The sequence below is a fragment of the Lissotriton vulgaris genome, chromosome 3_1 (assembly GCF_964263255.1).
Source record: "Lissotriton vulgaris chromosome 3_1, aLisVul1.2, whole genome shotgun sequence".
NCBI lineage: Eukaryota > Metazoa > Chordata > Amphibia > Caudata > Salamandridae > Lissotriton > Lissotriton vulgaris.
The window spans coordinates 830,809,571-830,823,831 of NC_141689.1; the positions used below are offsets into that span (position 1 = coordinate 830,809,571).

General features: G+C 42.4%; 1 protein-coding gene across 1 annotated transcript; it reads right to left on the reverse strand.

Moving 5' to 3' along the window:
* Nucleotides 1-4,943: 4,943 nt before the first annotated feature.
* Nucleotides 4,944-13,724, reverse strand: CKS2 (CDC28 protein kinase regulatory subunit 2). Its single transcript, XM_086963051.1, has 3 exons — nucleotides 13,479-13,724; nucleotides 8,899-9,026; nucleotides 4,944-5,431 (listed from the first exon to the last, which is right to left on the reverse strand). The coding sequence occupies exons 1-3, from the start codon at nucleotides 13,535-13,537 to the stop codon at nucleotides 5,385-5,387; spliced, it is 234 nt and encodes a 77-aa protein (XP_086819177.1). The 5' UTR covers nucleotides 13,538-13,724; the 3' UTR covers nucleotides 4,944-5,384.
* Nucleotides 13,725-14,261: the final 537 nt, after the last annotated feature.

The following is a 14,261-nucleotide window of genomic DNA, read 5'->3' on the forward strand; positions in this document are numbered from 1 at the left end:
CAGGTAAGGGCAAAGAACGTATCCGTGGCTAGATCAACTGCAGCACTCATGGGGTTCACAAAAAGGTTGGGGGCCAGGCCAATGGAGGCCCTGCTAAAGGTCTGTAATGCTAAATGCATCTCAATCGCGATGTATGGTCAGCCATATGGGGCTATGTACATCTAGAGACAATCCAAAGGGTATAAAACAGGTTTTTGCGTTCCTTGCTGTCTGTGCCCCAGTCGACTCCGACCTTTTCGACTCACGCGGAGATGGGCTTGGACTATGTCACCGACAGGCTTAACCTGGCGCCGTTAATATTCTGGCTTAAGATTTGGCTTAACAAGGAACTAACCCGTAACCACGCGATTTTAGCAGATGTAATGTCCTTAGACCACTCCTATAAAGTGCCCTGGTTGGCTTATCTGAGAAAGTCCTTTGAACATCTGGGACGCCCAGACCTCTTCCTATTACCATCTAGCATTAGGAAGGTGGATGTGAATCTGGTTAAAAAACACTATGGAAAGGGCCAGACTAGTCCAGGGGGAAAGGGAGGTGTTGAAACCCACAGTGCGATCTCATTAAATGCTTAGGTTCTACCTCACTCTAGCAATACCTCATGTATGTTACAAAGCCATTTCATAGGTTTTTATTGGTCAAGTTTAGATTTAACTTGATTCATTTATATTTGGGCAATTATCCATCCTGGGTCAAACCAGATTTAGCCACTCCTTGCATTTGTGACCAATTTTCAACCCAAGACGCAATGCATTTTGTTATGTTTTGCGGGCTCTTCTCGGATATTAGAAAAAAATATCTGCTGCCTATTTTGAAGGAGGCTGGCTTTACGCAAGTGAGGCCGGCATTAGTTTTCCTCCAGTCTTTGAGTACCGACAGCATCATACTTTGTGTGGCTGATTTCTTAGTGGCGGCATCTAGGAAAAAAATATATAATGCACCACTGTTTGTGACATAATGAACCTTTAATCATGTAATTTATGTAATTCTTTTTTCCTGACTCATTGTATTGCACATGTTGAAAATGTATCAACATTTTTTAAGTGCATATAAATATTTTTATAAAATCATGAAAGGCATAAATCGAATAAAGTGTATTTGACTGAGTAGTCCTGTGTGAAAGTTATTTTTTGGCCATTCCATGTGATTTGGCGATTCTTGCGAGCAAAGTGGAGAATGGCATCTATGTGCTGATATCTCGGAGGCTTGCAAATGATTGGACGTGTCATTTTCCTTGCTGCTGAATTATAGGTATGTATTCTGTGCGCACGACCCAGTTCCAGGTTCTTGTGGAATTTTATGCCCGAGAGTCAACAAAGTTAGTTTGCTGGCATGAGAGGAGTTCCGCATTACATTCAGGACACTGTGTAGAATGCACTGATCTGTCAAGACATGGTCGCCATCTTAAGGAAAGGCAGCATTGAAGGAACGATCCTTGTGCAAATCGAATTGGCGTTAACAGCCTGAATTAAAAGGTACCTTAATTGCCCATTGATCGGAGAGTCCATTATCCTTCAAAGTACAGCCACACTACGCAGGAGTCCGGGGCTCCGCTAGACCGAAGACTCTGCGAACGGGTACCTCTGGGTCTCCACCATCTTGCTCACGATGTGCGCATTCCTGCCTGCTACGTTCTGGTTGAATCCTCGTTGGAATCGATGTGTTTAACTGTTTGGAGAGCCCGAGAGGCGCCACGCAGCACGAGGTCCCAGATTCTGGCTACAGGTCTTGATTTAGCCTCCGTAGTGCAGGCCGCATGGATGTCTCCACGTCGAGCAAAGAGGATCGGCAGCCATCAGCTCTGCTGTCCAAGCCCTCTAGGAATCTTTAGGACCAGTGTTTGGATGCAACTTTTGCCTATTACGACCCTACAGTGAGTCACAATGGCTGCTAGGTGTACCAGCAATGCATGTGATCTGGAGATCCTTTCAGTGCACCCTGACCGAAAAGAGGGAACAAAAAAAATTCTTAAGATGGCAATCACGCACAGAGCAGCACCTGACAATATCAAGGAAGGACTAGTCAAATTGTCAACACCATAAAGAAAAAATACGAAAGGAATAATAGCAAATTACGGAAACAACCTCCAACTTGCAGGACAACACACATGCAATATGTGAATCCGGAAACTATTCAACCGGCAAAATCAATGTATTAAAGGATTCCTACAGGGTGGTTTGGGTATAAGCTGAACTCAGATTAACTCAAAGTATTCAGCTACGTAATCCCACAGTAAATCCAGTATCAGTTAATCCTGCAGCCAAGAAGCGTTCAGTCTCCACACTACCATTTGCCCCAAACCAAGACACTTTTTTAAATCGTAGCTCAATCAGGGAGTAGTCGGGAGAGTTCCCTCTGGAGGATTTGAACCTGTATAATGGTGGTGGCATCTACTACTGGAACAAATATTAAATCAATACGAGAAGAGTGCTAGGCACTAGATAAGTATGTAATACTGCTGTGTTGCCATATGCTATTTGCATAATGTGTCAGACCTAGTGAGATGGCCTCTTTGGGCAAGTTGACTCTGCATGTTTGCTGTGCTACATACATCCAGGTTGGGGTTCAAATTTCTCGATAACTATCATACCCTATAGAGCCCAGCGGTATGCTGGAGATCTTCACAGGTGATCTCCTGTATCCCTACCTAAAAAAAAAAAAAATTAAAACAGAGGGGTGGGGGCGCTATACAATGATCACTGTTCAAGAGTAACCCTGGCGAAGCCCCTACCACAAACCTGCCTATTGACGGTTTACTGGACAATTCTCCACAAGCTCACCCAAATGTGCCTCCGAGTTGACTGCTGATCAGGAAGCAGTTGTGGCCACACACAGACTATCAGATAAAATACCTGCTAGTAACCTAGTCTGTTCCATCGTTGACAGCCTGGCAATATAAGCCTTGGCTTGGAGTCACAGGCTGTCCAAGATTTTCAAGAAGAGACAGTATAACAAAGGTTGCTTAAGTTCCTGCTCTTAGTGTAAAGCTGTATGCAGAATACACCCTTTTAAATGGCTGCTTCGATCTTCTCAGTGACAGAAGCATCCTCCGAAATGGTCACACTTTAAGCTAGGCCAGCCACCAGATAACCTTCGTTCGACGAACATTATTGAAATTTCTGCAGGGGTAAGCATCCAGAGAAAAATCTTGGAACGTCCGGTTTCTACACGTCTGCTCACTGTCTGGTTTAGTCCCCTAATTTCACTAATCGAGGGAAATCTGACTCACTGCATCGATAACGGAGGTAAATAATAAAATCCTCCTCCTGCGTTTCGGAACGTCTGATTAAGAGATGTTCTCTCAGGTGGCTAATGAACGCTTTCAATCCCTTCCGCTGAATATATCTGCAGCCCCTCTTCCACAGACCCACCCAGAGTGGTCTTCTCAGATATAGGAGATGGGGAGCTCACTTATGGTAGAAGTTGCTTCAACTGCTTTGCTGCCGAAAGATTGGATGTGGCCTATGTCTGGCTGTGGAGGATCAGGGCCAGAAACTTGTGCAACAGGCGTTGGAGCTTAACCTTTATACTTTGTGAACCCCCATTGAATCATTACTGGAATCAAGGAATCCCCATTAAATCATTACTGGAATCTGGTGACCACCACTTAAGCAATTGTTATGCTTTGAACAGCAAAACAATACACAAAAATACAGAGACAAGCATTCAAACTAATGATACAACGCGTAAGCCAATTGATAAACAAGTTTTTCAAAAAATGTAATGGGCGGGTTGGGGCTTTTCTAAATTCAACCATGGCCACCCATTGTCCATACACAGGGCCACTGGAATTTTGCAGCAAGGAATGGTCAACTTATGCCACCTGGCAGCCACTTAAGAGGAAATGTTTTCAAGAACAGTCCCACCTCCGCCTGACCCAGGACCACCTCGCCTTCAGGAAGCAACTCAAGACCTGGCTGTTCGAGCAGTAGCGGACCCCCCTCCCCTAGCGCCTTGAGACCCTCTGGGTGAGTAGTGCGCTATATAAATGCTCTGATTGATTGATTGAAGCCTGGAGTAATATTTCTAAGGTGAGCCATCTGCAGGAAGATATATCCACCAGAAACACTAAACGCTTTAGACCACCATGGAGAATGGCCAATAATCGAGATGTGTGTGTAATGGGGCTATAGTACCAGAAAATCATGAGCTCTCGTTAAAAGTCCTATGTGCTTCAGGATGGTACAGATACAAGGAGACAAATGAAAAACAGCTACATTAAAGAAACTTTAGTTTCATTGTATTCGGTTCAAAAATTTGAAAAATTACCTCTTTTCCCAGGTTTAGTCTTATAAACTTTAACCAGTCTTAGGGGCTTTTTCTGGGCTTTCTTGCCCATTGTGAACAACATTTTGAATACGATCTACTGGAAGTATATATTACTGAAACTCATTAAAATTGGTGTGCTGCATGTGCTGTATTATGTAGCCAAATCTGGTCTAGCAAGGCCACATAATTCCAGTGACCCTGCCCATATACAGCTGCACCAGTTTGGGGACCCCACTATGCAATTTCAGAATGAACTTGTGTGGGCTTCCAGGGTGACAGTGGGGTGTTTTTGGAAAGGGAGGAAAAACACTTGAATGCCTATGGATGAAAGCAAGTGTTCTGTGGAGTATACAAAAACGGGGTGGGTTTGACAGACATCCGTCTTAATTGGATACAGTATCTTGGGATCAGAGTAACAGAGGATCACCCATATTGTTATTACGCAATCTAGCAAATTAATTCCGAGTATCTGTGCACGATTTACCCAAGGGATCAAAACTGCTTTAAGATAAGTCAGTTGATGCCGTACTTCTGAAAGCAAAGAGGCAAAATTAAACTACATGTGGTTCAGAAAAGTAAAAGGCACTCGCAGGTTTTGTTCTGGTTTTAGGCATTGGGGAAAAAAATTTATATAAACCCACACAAACATGTAGATTTAAAAAGCCAAAATATAACAGTTTAAGATGGAGATAAACATTTATTAAAATTGGGGCCCAGTGGAAATATGGACAATTATTTTCATGGGGACAGGTAAGACTGCAGAAAGTCTGACCACGTGAACTGAAAACATACAACAAAATATTTAGGCCATAAATTAAGTATAAGTAAAATGTCAATCCAAAACGTACTACACTACTGATATGGGGATACATGCAACATGTAAACTTTATTAACAAGGACTTAGAAGAAATCACGGAACTTAGAAGACAGAAGGCAAACTTTTTTTTTTAGATCAAAGCAGTCAACTTAACTGCAGGTTACTGAGCTCTTGCTGTGAAGAATACAGCTCATGCGCAGGTCTGAATGAGAATTTTACACAGTAATCAAGTATTCATTGAATACTACTATATATACAGTTACAGTCCCAAAATATTCATGTGAAGATTCCAGAAGGCGGTTTATTGTTCTTTTGGAAGGGGTCGTCTAAATAGCAGTATATGCGGCTCTGTAAAACAAAGTAAAACAATGATCAGTACAAAGCTGAAATAAGTCAACAGTAACATTGCAAGTGGGCGTTTATTGAGCAAGTCCAAGAAATGTTTCTTGCAGGATATATAGATGCATGCAAATTAGTTTTAACCATGCTGTCAGAATTACTATTACAAATTAAAAGTATAATCAACAATATAAACAGACTGACTGGAAGCCATCAGTATATTTAAAAATAGTTTATCTAGCTCACTTCACAACAGTTAAAGTCTAATTACCTCAAGTATCTGACAAGATATCATACAGTCCCAACAGTAAAGGGGGCAGGGGACCGCAAATCCGATCGAGGAGAGCAACCACAAATACATGAGCTTAATTGAAATTTGGGGTGCATAGTTCCCTTAGGAATTTGAGAGGAAAAATGAGGGAGCTCAATTATTCCAAAAACAAGAACACAATAGAGTGGTCAGACGAGATGCATGTTTAGTGAACCACACGAATAACTACATTACAGCTTCGCAAAAAACTAGGATCTGGATTGTGAGGTGAGCCATGGGGATAATAAGGGTGTGGTACATCTCCACAACAGATCACAACTCCTGAATATGTTAAACCAGGTGTACTGAGCTTGCTACCACTGCATGGAAGAAAAGTGTCCTGGCAGATAAAAATATAGTATACGATTTGAAATGGTGTCCTGAAGAAGGTAGGATGAAACAATTCAAGAACTCAATTTGTTTGGTAAAAAGAGATTTATATACAGGTGCGAATTAAAGTCCCCTAAGAAAAAAATTTATCAATGGTGAAAATGAGTAGTAAATGGGGTGAAACACAAGAACACACAACTCCCACGCCCTGGCAATATTAACATGTACTGGGCACCACTCTGCAACACCCCATGTATCAAACGCCTTACTGGGAAAGAGCATTGACAGAAAGACTGGTCTGCAATACTAGCCAGCTCAAACGTACTCCATAATGCTAGATTTTAGGGCATACAATTCTGTAGAGAACACCAACCTCATTTAACTCCAGCCAAGATTGACTGCTATTTTAACAAAACAGATTGCACCTGCCCTCAATGTTACCAGCTCAATCCTGACATTCTCCAAAGGCTGTGTGTGGGCCTGCCTAGCCATACAACATTACTGGCAAAAGAAAACATCCTTCCATTTGTACAAGAAAACCTGCTTTACGTACAAGCAAAGCCTGCTTGGTGGGACTTTACCACAGGGATAAAAAACACAAAGCTACCTCCCATTTTTTGGACCTGGGGTTATTGGTGGCTAAGCACCTAATTACTTGCTGGTGGAAATCACTTGAGCCTCCAACATGGCAGGCCTGGTGAAATTCTATCATCACTTGGGTCCTAGCAGACAGCGTTACAATCCACAGATAAAACAATCTGGGGCTCCGAAAATCTATTTTCAACTAACTGGGATACTATTTTGCCTGAATTTCAACCCCCCACATGTTGATGCTTTAATTACAAGTGCTGCCAATGATTAAGTTGTACATAAAGACCTACTGGAAGCCATTGGTATATTTAAAAACAGTTTAAATAGCCCCACGACTTCACAACATGTAGTCCAACTACCTCAAGTATCTGACAAGATATCAAAAAGTCCCAATAAACAGTAAAGTAGGCAGGGGGCGGGCGCAGAGAAGACCCTATTAGGCACAAATGGGAGGCTGGAATAAGAGCCCGGCGAATGCTGCTGCCTTCAATAAGGCAAACAGACAACTGAAAGTTCCCTTGTGAATCTTAGCCCTCAATGTTATATGGTGGGACTCATCATTTCGAACAGATGTGACACTTTGATCCATTAATTCTTATACAAAAAGAGAAACCCACACTACCAGTTTTTTTCAAATAGTCTTATTCTAAATGAAAAGATAAACAAAACCTGATATGTTTATCACGGCAATTAATTGCGCCTTTTATTCATTTGCTTTTTTAGAAAAAGAATACTATTTTTGACAAGAGAAGACAATGTTCTTCACATAGCCAAATAATCTTGTTGTCCTAATTGTACAAAAATATTCATCAAACATACATGAAAAGTGAAAACAATCAATTTTTACAAAACATCACAAAAGTGAATAAAAAAACAGATGTCAAACTATTTCAAACATCAAAACAACATCATTAAATGTTCAAGAATATATACATTTCATTACTACGTATCATTTATGATATTTCAATACGTAGTAATGAAATGTATATATTATTGAACATTTAATGATGTTTTGATGTTGTTTGAAATAGTTTGACATCTGTTTTTATTCACTTTTGTGATGTTTTGTAAAAATTGATTGTTTTCACTTTTCATGTATGTTTGATGAATATTTTTGTACAATTAGGACAACAAGATTATTTGGCTATGTGAAGAACATTGTCTTCTCTTGTCAAAAACAGTATTCTTTTTCTAAAAATGCAAATGAATAAAAGGCGCAATTAATTGCCGTGATAAACATATCAGGTTTTGTTTATCTTTTCATTTAGAATAAGACTATTTGAAAAAAACTGGTAGTGTGGGTTTCTCTTTTTGTATAAGGATTTCTGGCCCTACCCCACTCCTGTCCATTGGGCCACCCTCCTCATTTAAAAAAAAAAAAAACTTTGATCCATTAAAGCAAGAGGGGCTGATGCTATTCCAGCACGTATACAGACATCCACCGGTCGAGTTAGAAGAAAACTCATTTCTAGCACTTGATTAAGATGGAAGTCACTATAGGCGAAAGCTAGATGCACTGTTATACACAAGAGCTAGAGTCGCCAAGAGTCTTAGGCACTATGCTCCTCACCCATTCACACAATGCTCTTCACAACACCAGACCAGCCTACTTGAACAACAGACTCAACTTCTACACGCCCGCCCGCCTCTCCCTTGCCACCGTCCCGCGCATCCGAGAAACCGCCGGCGGCAGATCCTTCTCCTTCCTCGCCGCCACGACCTGGAACACCCTCCCCACCCACCTACGGCAGACCCAACACCTGCTCACATTCAGGAGGCTCCTCAAGAGCAGTAGCAGCACCCCCCCCCCCCGACTGTTGCACCAATACTAAGATCTCTAGGAAGTTACTTTGTGCCTGCAGAAATCCCCAGCACAGCTGTCAGCAGTTGGTGACCTTTACCCACTCCCCCCAAACCACAGTTGGGAAAGTCTCCCCCACACCCCTGCCGGCAGTTGGGAGAGTCTCCCCCCACACACCTGTCGGCAGTTGGGAGAGTCTCCCTCACACACCTGTCGGCAGAGTCTCCCTCACACACCTGTCGGCAGAGTCTCCCTCACACACCTGTCGGCAGTTGGGAGAGTCTCCCACCCCACAACTGTCAGCAGCTGGGAGATTCTCCCTCACCCCACAACTGTCAGCAGCTGGGAGATTCTCCCTCACCCAACTGTCAGCAGATGGGCACCCCCATAATCCATTAAGCATCTACTAATGAATATACTTTATCTGAGAAGGGCCATCTTTACCTGGCTCATGGATCATGTAATGAACCCAACCAAGACTCTGCTGAACACCAAGCCTCCTCCATTCTTCTTCAGTCATAAGATGGGTCTTTGGTACTTGCTTTGCCAGGTCTTTGGGCAACATGACATGCCTATGGGAGGTAGAAAAAAAGTAGTTAGCTACAATATGCCTCACAACGCATTGTCCAGTAGGCTAAATCTAAAAATTGCACTCCATGCCTTAATCAAATTGCAAAGGCTTGATTGCCTACAGGTTCAACAGTTAGAAATCTAGTAATTTAGCTTTGGGAAGATGTCACATATACAGATTGCACACACATTAGTAAACTTTGGCAAATGCAAAAAGGAGGAAATTATTCAGGCTATAGTATACTGTTGCCTTCCTACATTATGTGGATTTCTATGGTTTAAGGTACCCAACTGCATTATAAAATTGCAGCTTAGTGTTGGCGGCACAGAAGAGGTATATGCCCTAGTTAAGACCCCAGCATGATTTGTGGACGGTCAAGTAGTCTTCCTGTTCGATATGGCATCAAGAGTAACCGGTTTCCACTTTTGATCAAGGGGCTTCACAACCTAAAAATTGCCAGATTTTCACAGTTTTACAAGGTCGTATGTCCACTACAAAATTCACCTCTTGCTTTGAACTGAGTCCCCTGTTAAAATTCAAGAAAGATTTGATTTTTTCTTAGGTGCACCAACGCAAATGTAGACTGGGTTGATGTGTTAACCCCCTGGTGCTTTGCTTTTGGGACTACCATTTTGTCGTATACTCCACTCTAAATTAAGAGGAGGTACATATGTAAATTGGTGTATGTATATATATTTTTATATATTCCTTGTATTTAGGGTACAGAAAAGTGTTTGTTGATACTGTAAATGTTTTGTATATTTGTATATAATGTACATGTGATGTTTTGTATATAGATTGTTATTTGTTGTGCCTCCCTGGATGTCCGCTCATATATGTGTATATGAATTAATATATATTTTTTCAGTGTATAATTCGTTATTCACAAGACAATTAATTGTTTCTTGTTTGAAAATTAAAAGTGGATTGATCCTTTCAGTACCCTTTGTTTCTACTTTTTCATCCTTGGATGTCCCCTGCTCAGGTACGGGAGGGTAAGGTGGGCAGAACCCCAAACCATTTTTTCTAGTCACTACAAAATTCAGAACAAGCATTCAAGCCAGTGCTAAATTTTAGAGGTGGTTGAAGGTAATAGGCACCAGCACTGATCCCTGGGGCATATTTTGCATCAGATAGACCCAGAGGAAGTGAAACAAGAAAACCATGACAAAAGATGGGACGAAAACTATCCTGCAAAAGTAATAAAGAAATTTGTCAAGGATGAGGTGAGAACACCGAGTAGTCTGGATCAGCAATTGACGAGCTTTTAAAAAGGGGGGGGGGGGGGAACGTTGAACCCTTCCGTGATAAAATAACATTGATAGCCTAAATTGACTGGCAGTGCTGTTGTGTAAGGTCAGTCTAGTGCCCTTCCCAATTACCAAAGTGATTTTGCGCCTGTGATCTTTCTAGCTCAACGTGGGCATGTTGTTCCTAAACGAGTCTCGCTGTCCGACTACTATGGTCAAGTTACATGCATACCTTTTAGCCAGAAGCCAGCACAACTCCAAAATTCAACAACAAAAGAAGGTAGCGCCACAAACAGTTGCATCATGTGACAACACATGAAATTAATGCAAAAACCAGTTGGACAGAATGCAGAACAAGGTCATACATTCACCCCAGTACAGAGATCTGGGCCTAAATCCATCGTTTTTTTGCACTCCACACCACCCAAATTCAAACATTTTGGCCATATGCAAATCCGTTTGACCCTGTGCCTCATGGGAACCGTCCAGCCCGAACTGCCAAGCCATGCCTTCCCTGGACCGGAAAAAAGCTTCAGAGGACCGGTTTCTGGCATTCCAGCTGTCTTCAGCCCGGCTTGCTTGAATCCAGTGGTGTGGAGTGCAAGAAATTAAAACATCTCCTTCATTGTCAGATTATAAAAGATACCTCAAATCTGGCACATATTGATGCAATTCATCAGCCAAATATTTTCATTGATGTGACAAACCACGGACGGTACTGCAGTACACAGACTTCATAATAGCTACCTCCACAATAAACAGCTCTAGAAGAAACACTAAGGAATCTTAATAGTGGGATATGATAAGAAATGTACTGGCCACAGCCATGTATGTTTTTCTATAGTCCCCTTGGACATTTACAATGCTGATGTTTCAACAGTGATATCTGAACGTAACAGACAATTATTTAGTCCGCAACTCCGGCAAATCGTAGATCTGATGTTGGCCAAGACCTTTTATTTTTAATAAAAATGTATGCACTAAGAATAAAGTCAGCCCTTTTCCCATGGCGCACAGAGATAGGCAACTTCAGCCAGTGAGTTACCAGACAGTACCCTGCTCTTCCCTCAATGTGTACAGTTACACAAGTACCCTGTAGAGATCCACACAACTGATGAAATATGTGATTTTACAACATTTAGACAATGCTTGTTTTCATAAAATTTGAGCATTTCTACAAAAACAAACAGTCACCTATATAAACATTGGCATGGCTAAAAAGTCAGAGGCCAAGACCCAGACAACTAACTGGTCTGTCCATTTTTCTTCCCTTTTTGACACTAGCAAAACCTTCTCATTTGCTTACCTTTCAGAAACCCCTCTGCCAAAGACATCTTGGGAACCTTCTGAAAGCGGACTTAGGAATGCATTTTGCCTGTTGCTTACCATTGGTGTTATGGACTGCAACTCACTCATGACCCGCCCCTGTGCGGTAAACAAATGAACAGGGGCGGGTCATGACGAACCCCAGCCGTCATCAGCACACGAGCACTTTAGTGCATGACGGCTGGGGTTCGTCACCAGCATGGAAGGGGTTAAGAATGTCCAGTTTGAATTCATCCGTCCAGTTGCCCAAACCTTGTTTACTATAGTGTTCCATGAAATCCCTTTCTGTGAACAGACCTTCACATCTTGTTCTTACCTTGCTACATTTGTAGTGTATTGAAAGATATCAAATACCAAGCACTTCCTCCCGAGGGAGTTTAGTGTTTACTTTTCTTTCTCGGACTTCAAAGTAAGAAAATGTATGTGACAATCCAACTGAGTACCCATGGTAAGAGTATGATTTTTTTGCACAAAAAAAACTGTTAGTGCTGAGGTTTCACAATATTAGGAGTAGTACAAATTAAGCACTTTGTTCTGTATTTCTTTAGTGTGGCAGAAACATTTGGATTGTATCAAAACACAAATATACTAGGTGACAACATTCACGCAAATCATTTGCGTGCAGTAAAACAATTTTCTGGTGCAAATTGAAGGCTCATTTCAAATTAAAAGGTCTTTGTAATGGTAGTGCGAAGCCACCCCACACATACTCCACGTCCTTCCACTCTTCGACATGCCTCCCACTTAGACGTGCCACTCTACTCCACTCCAATTCAATCTAGGCACACCCCACTTCGTCCCAATGTACCCTCCTGTAGTCCACCTAAATTACCCCACTCCAATCCACATGCAATTCAAATCTACCACAGTCAACATCCAATACAATGTACTATAATCCCTCCCCACTTTAACCTTCTGTACTCAACTTCACTCCTATCTAACCCACCCCATTCTACCCCACTCTACCCAACGAACTGCTAACTATGCTTAACAGCTTCACTGGTGTACATAGTGGCTTATGCGCATTGCCACTGCCAATACCTCAAGCATAGGCGAAACCTACTAGCTTTGCCAATGCTTGTTTAATAAAGCTATCACTTTAGGAGACCATCAAGAATCACAAGCACCAATTTCAGCATGGAAGGCAGTCATTTATTACCTCACGAAACCTCCAAAACATTGAATGGTCTCCCAATTTACTCATATCCATTATGGATTGCAGAGCGAACAAAAAAATAGGTTGCTGCAAACTTTACATAGTTTGGCGTTGTCCAATTCGTTACAATATGTCGCGACGTCACGAGGGTAAATTCGATTGGTAGCTTCTCTTTAGATTTGTAATAATTAGAATTCTCATAAAACAGCAAACTACACAGGAGAATACTAATCTGAAAATGAATAGCTGGAGTGTCAAATTAAGCGGGCTTCCGCTCAGCTTTCCAATGGATTTGAATCTTAGCCACTTGGCAAACACCGCAAGACTAGGTTTTGGACGGACACGGATGACACCAACACATACAAGCGGAGTACGCCAAGCCAGGGCACGCGAAGGTGTACGGATTTTGTTTCCTTCTGGCACCGTAAGCCGCTCTAGCCAACGGTCTCCCTCCGCCGGTAGCGGTGCTACGACGACGTTCTATCGCGGCGTACGGCGACCCCCTCCCCTCATACAATTCTACGGGCCTCATTAGGTCTAGTACCGCGCCCTGGGTAGATGACACTCACATACCACTAGTAAATAAAAGTTGACTGTTAAAGTGCTTGGGATTCCCATTGGGCCGAGTAGACAACCGCAAGGCTGTTGGGCAAACACGAGGCCTGCGTGCCAGTGAACCAATCGCCCGCCCTTCCCAGGAACCACGCGCGAATCTAACTACCTGTACTCGAAGCGCTCATCCGTGTACTTGTCGGAATAGTAGATGTTCTTGTGGGACATGGTGCCGGTGGAGCGGGGCTGCTCTCTGTGCGATGCCTCCGGGGACGGGCGGCTGGTGCTTTCCGCGGCTCAAGAAACGTCTCTGAGAGTAGTGAACTTTTTTTTTTTTTTTTTTTACACTTTTTCTGGAAATCCCGATTTGAACCAGGCAGCTCACCACCGATTGGCAGTCCACACCGTCCCGCCCACTACGCTTAGTACCTATAGCGCTGAGATCCTCTCCGGGAACGCCCACCAATGCTGACCAATCACTATCCTGTCGGCAAGGTGAGACGAAGCAGATGACGATGGCGCTCGACCAACCGTAGTAACGGTTTGGGGATGTAAGCCAATAGAATACCATTAATGACGAGGGAAGAGATACTGGTGACTTCTGCTAGTAAACGTGTAAAAGCATCGGACATGTTTGACTTTGGTTTTGATCGATATGAATTGATAATATGTGATTTAAATTAGTGATTTCGGAATACGGGAGTTATAAAATGTTAAATTGGACATTGTTTTGAGATAATTCAATAGTTTAAGTAAAAATAAACCAATAGCCAACATCACTGCGCTCCTTTTCCGTTGTAGGGACATTATGTCAAGCCTTGCATGCAGAACAAGAAATATACCACCATAATAGGGTCCTTCATTTTTAAAAGGTGACTTAAGGGAAGAGCATTGTGTTTTGTACTGTCTGTTTTCGTCTCTATGGTCCCAATGAGTCACACTTTCGTCTGCG

Excerpts from the sequence above, each read along its gene's own strand:
- CKS2 (XM_086963051.1), bottom strand. The coding sequence starts at position 13,537 with ATGTCCCACAAGAACATCTACTATTCCGACAAGTACACGGATGAGCGC. Across the intron at positions 9,027-13,478 it reads GATGAGCGCTTCGAGTACAG|GCATGTCATGTTGCCCAAAG; the intron begins GTAGTTAGATTC and ends TACCTCCCATAG. Across the intron at positions 5,432-8,898 it reads TTACATGATCCATGAGCCAG|AGCCGCATATACTGCTATTT; the intron begins GTAAAGATGGCC and ends TTTGTTTTACAG.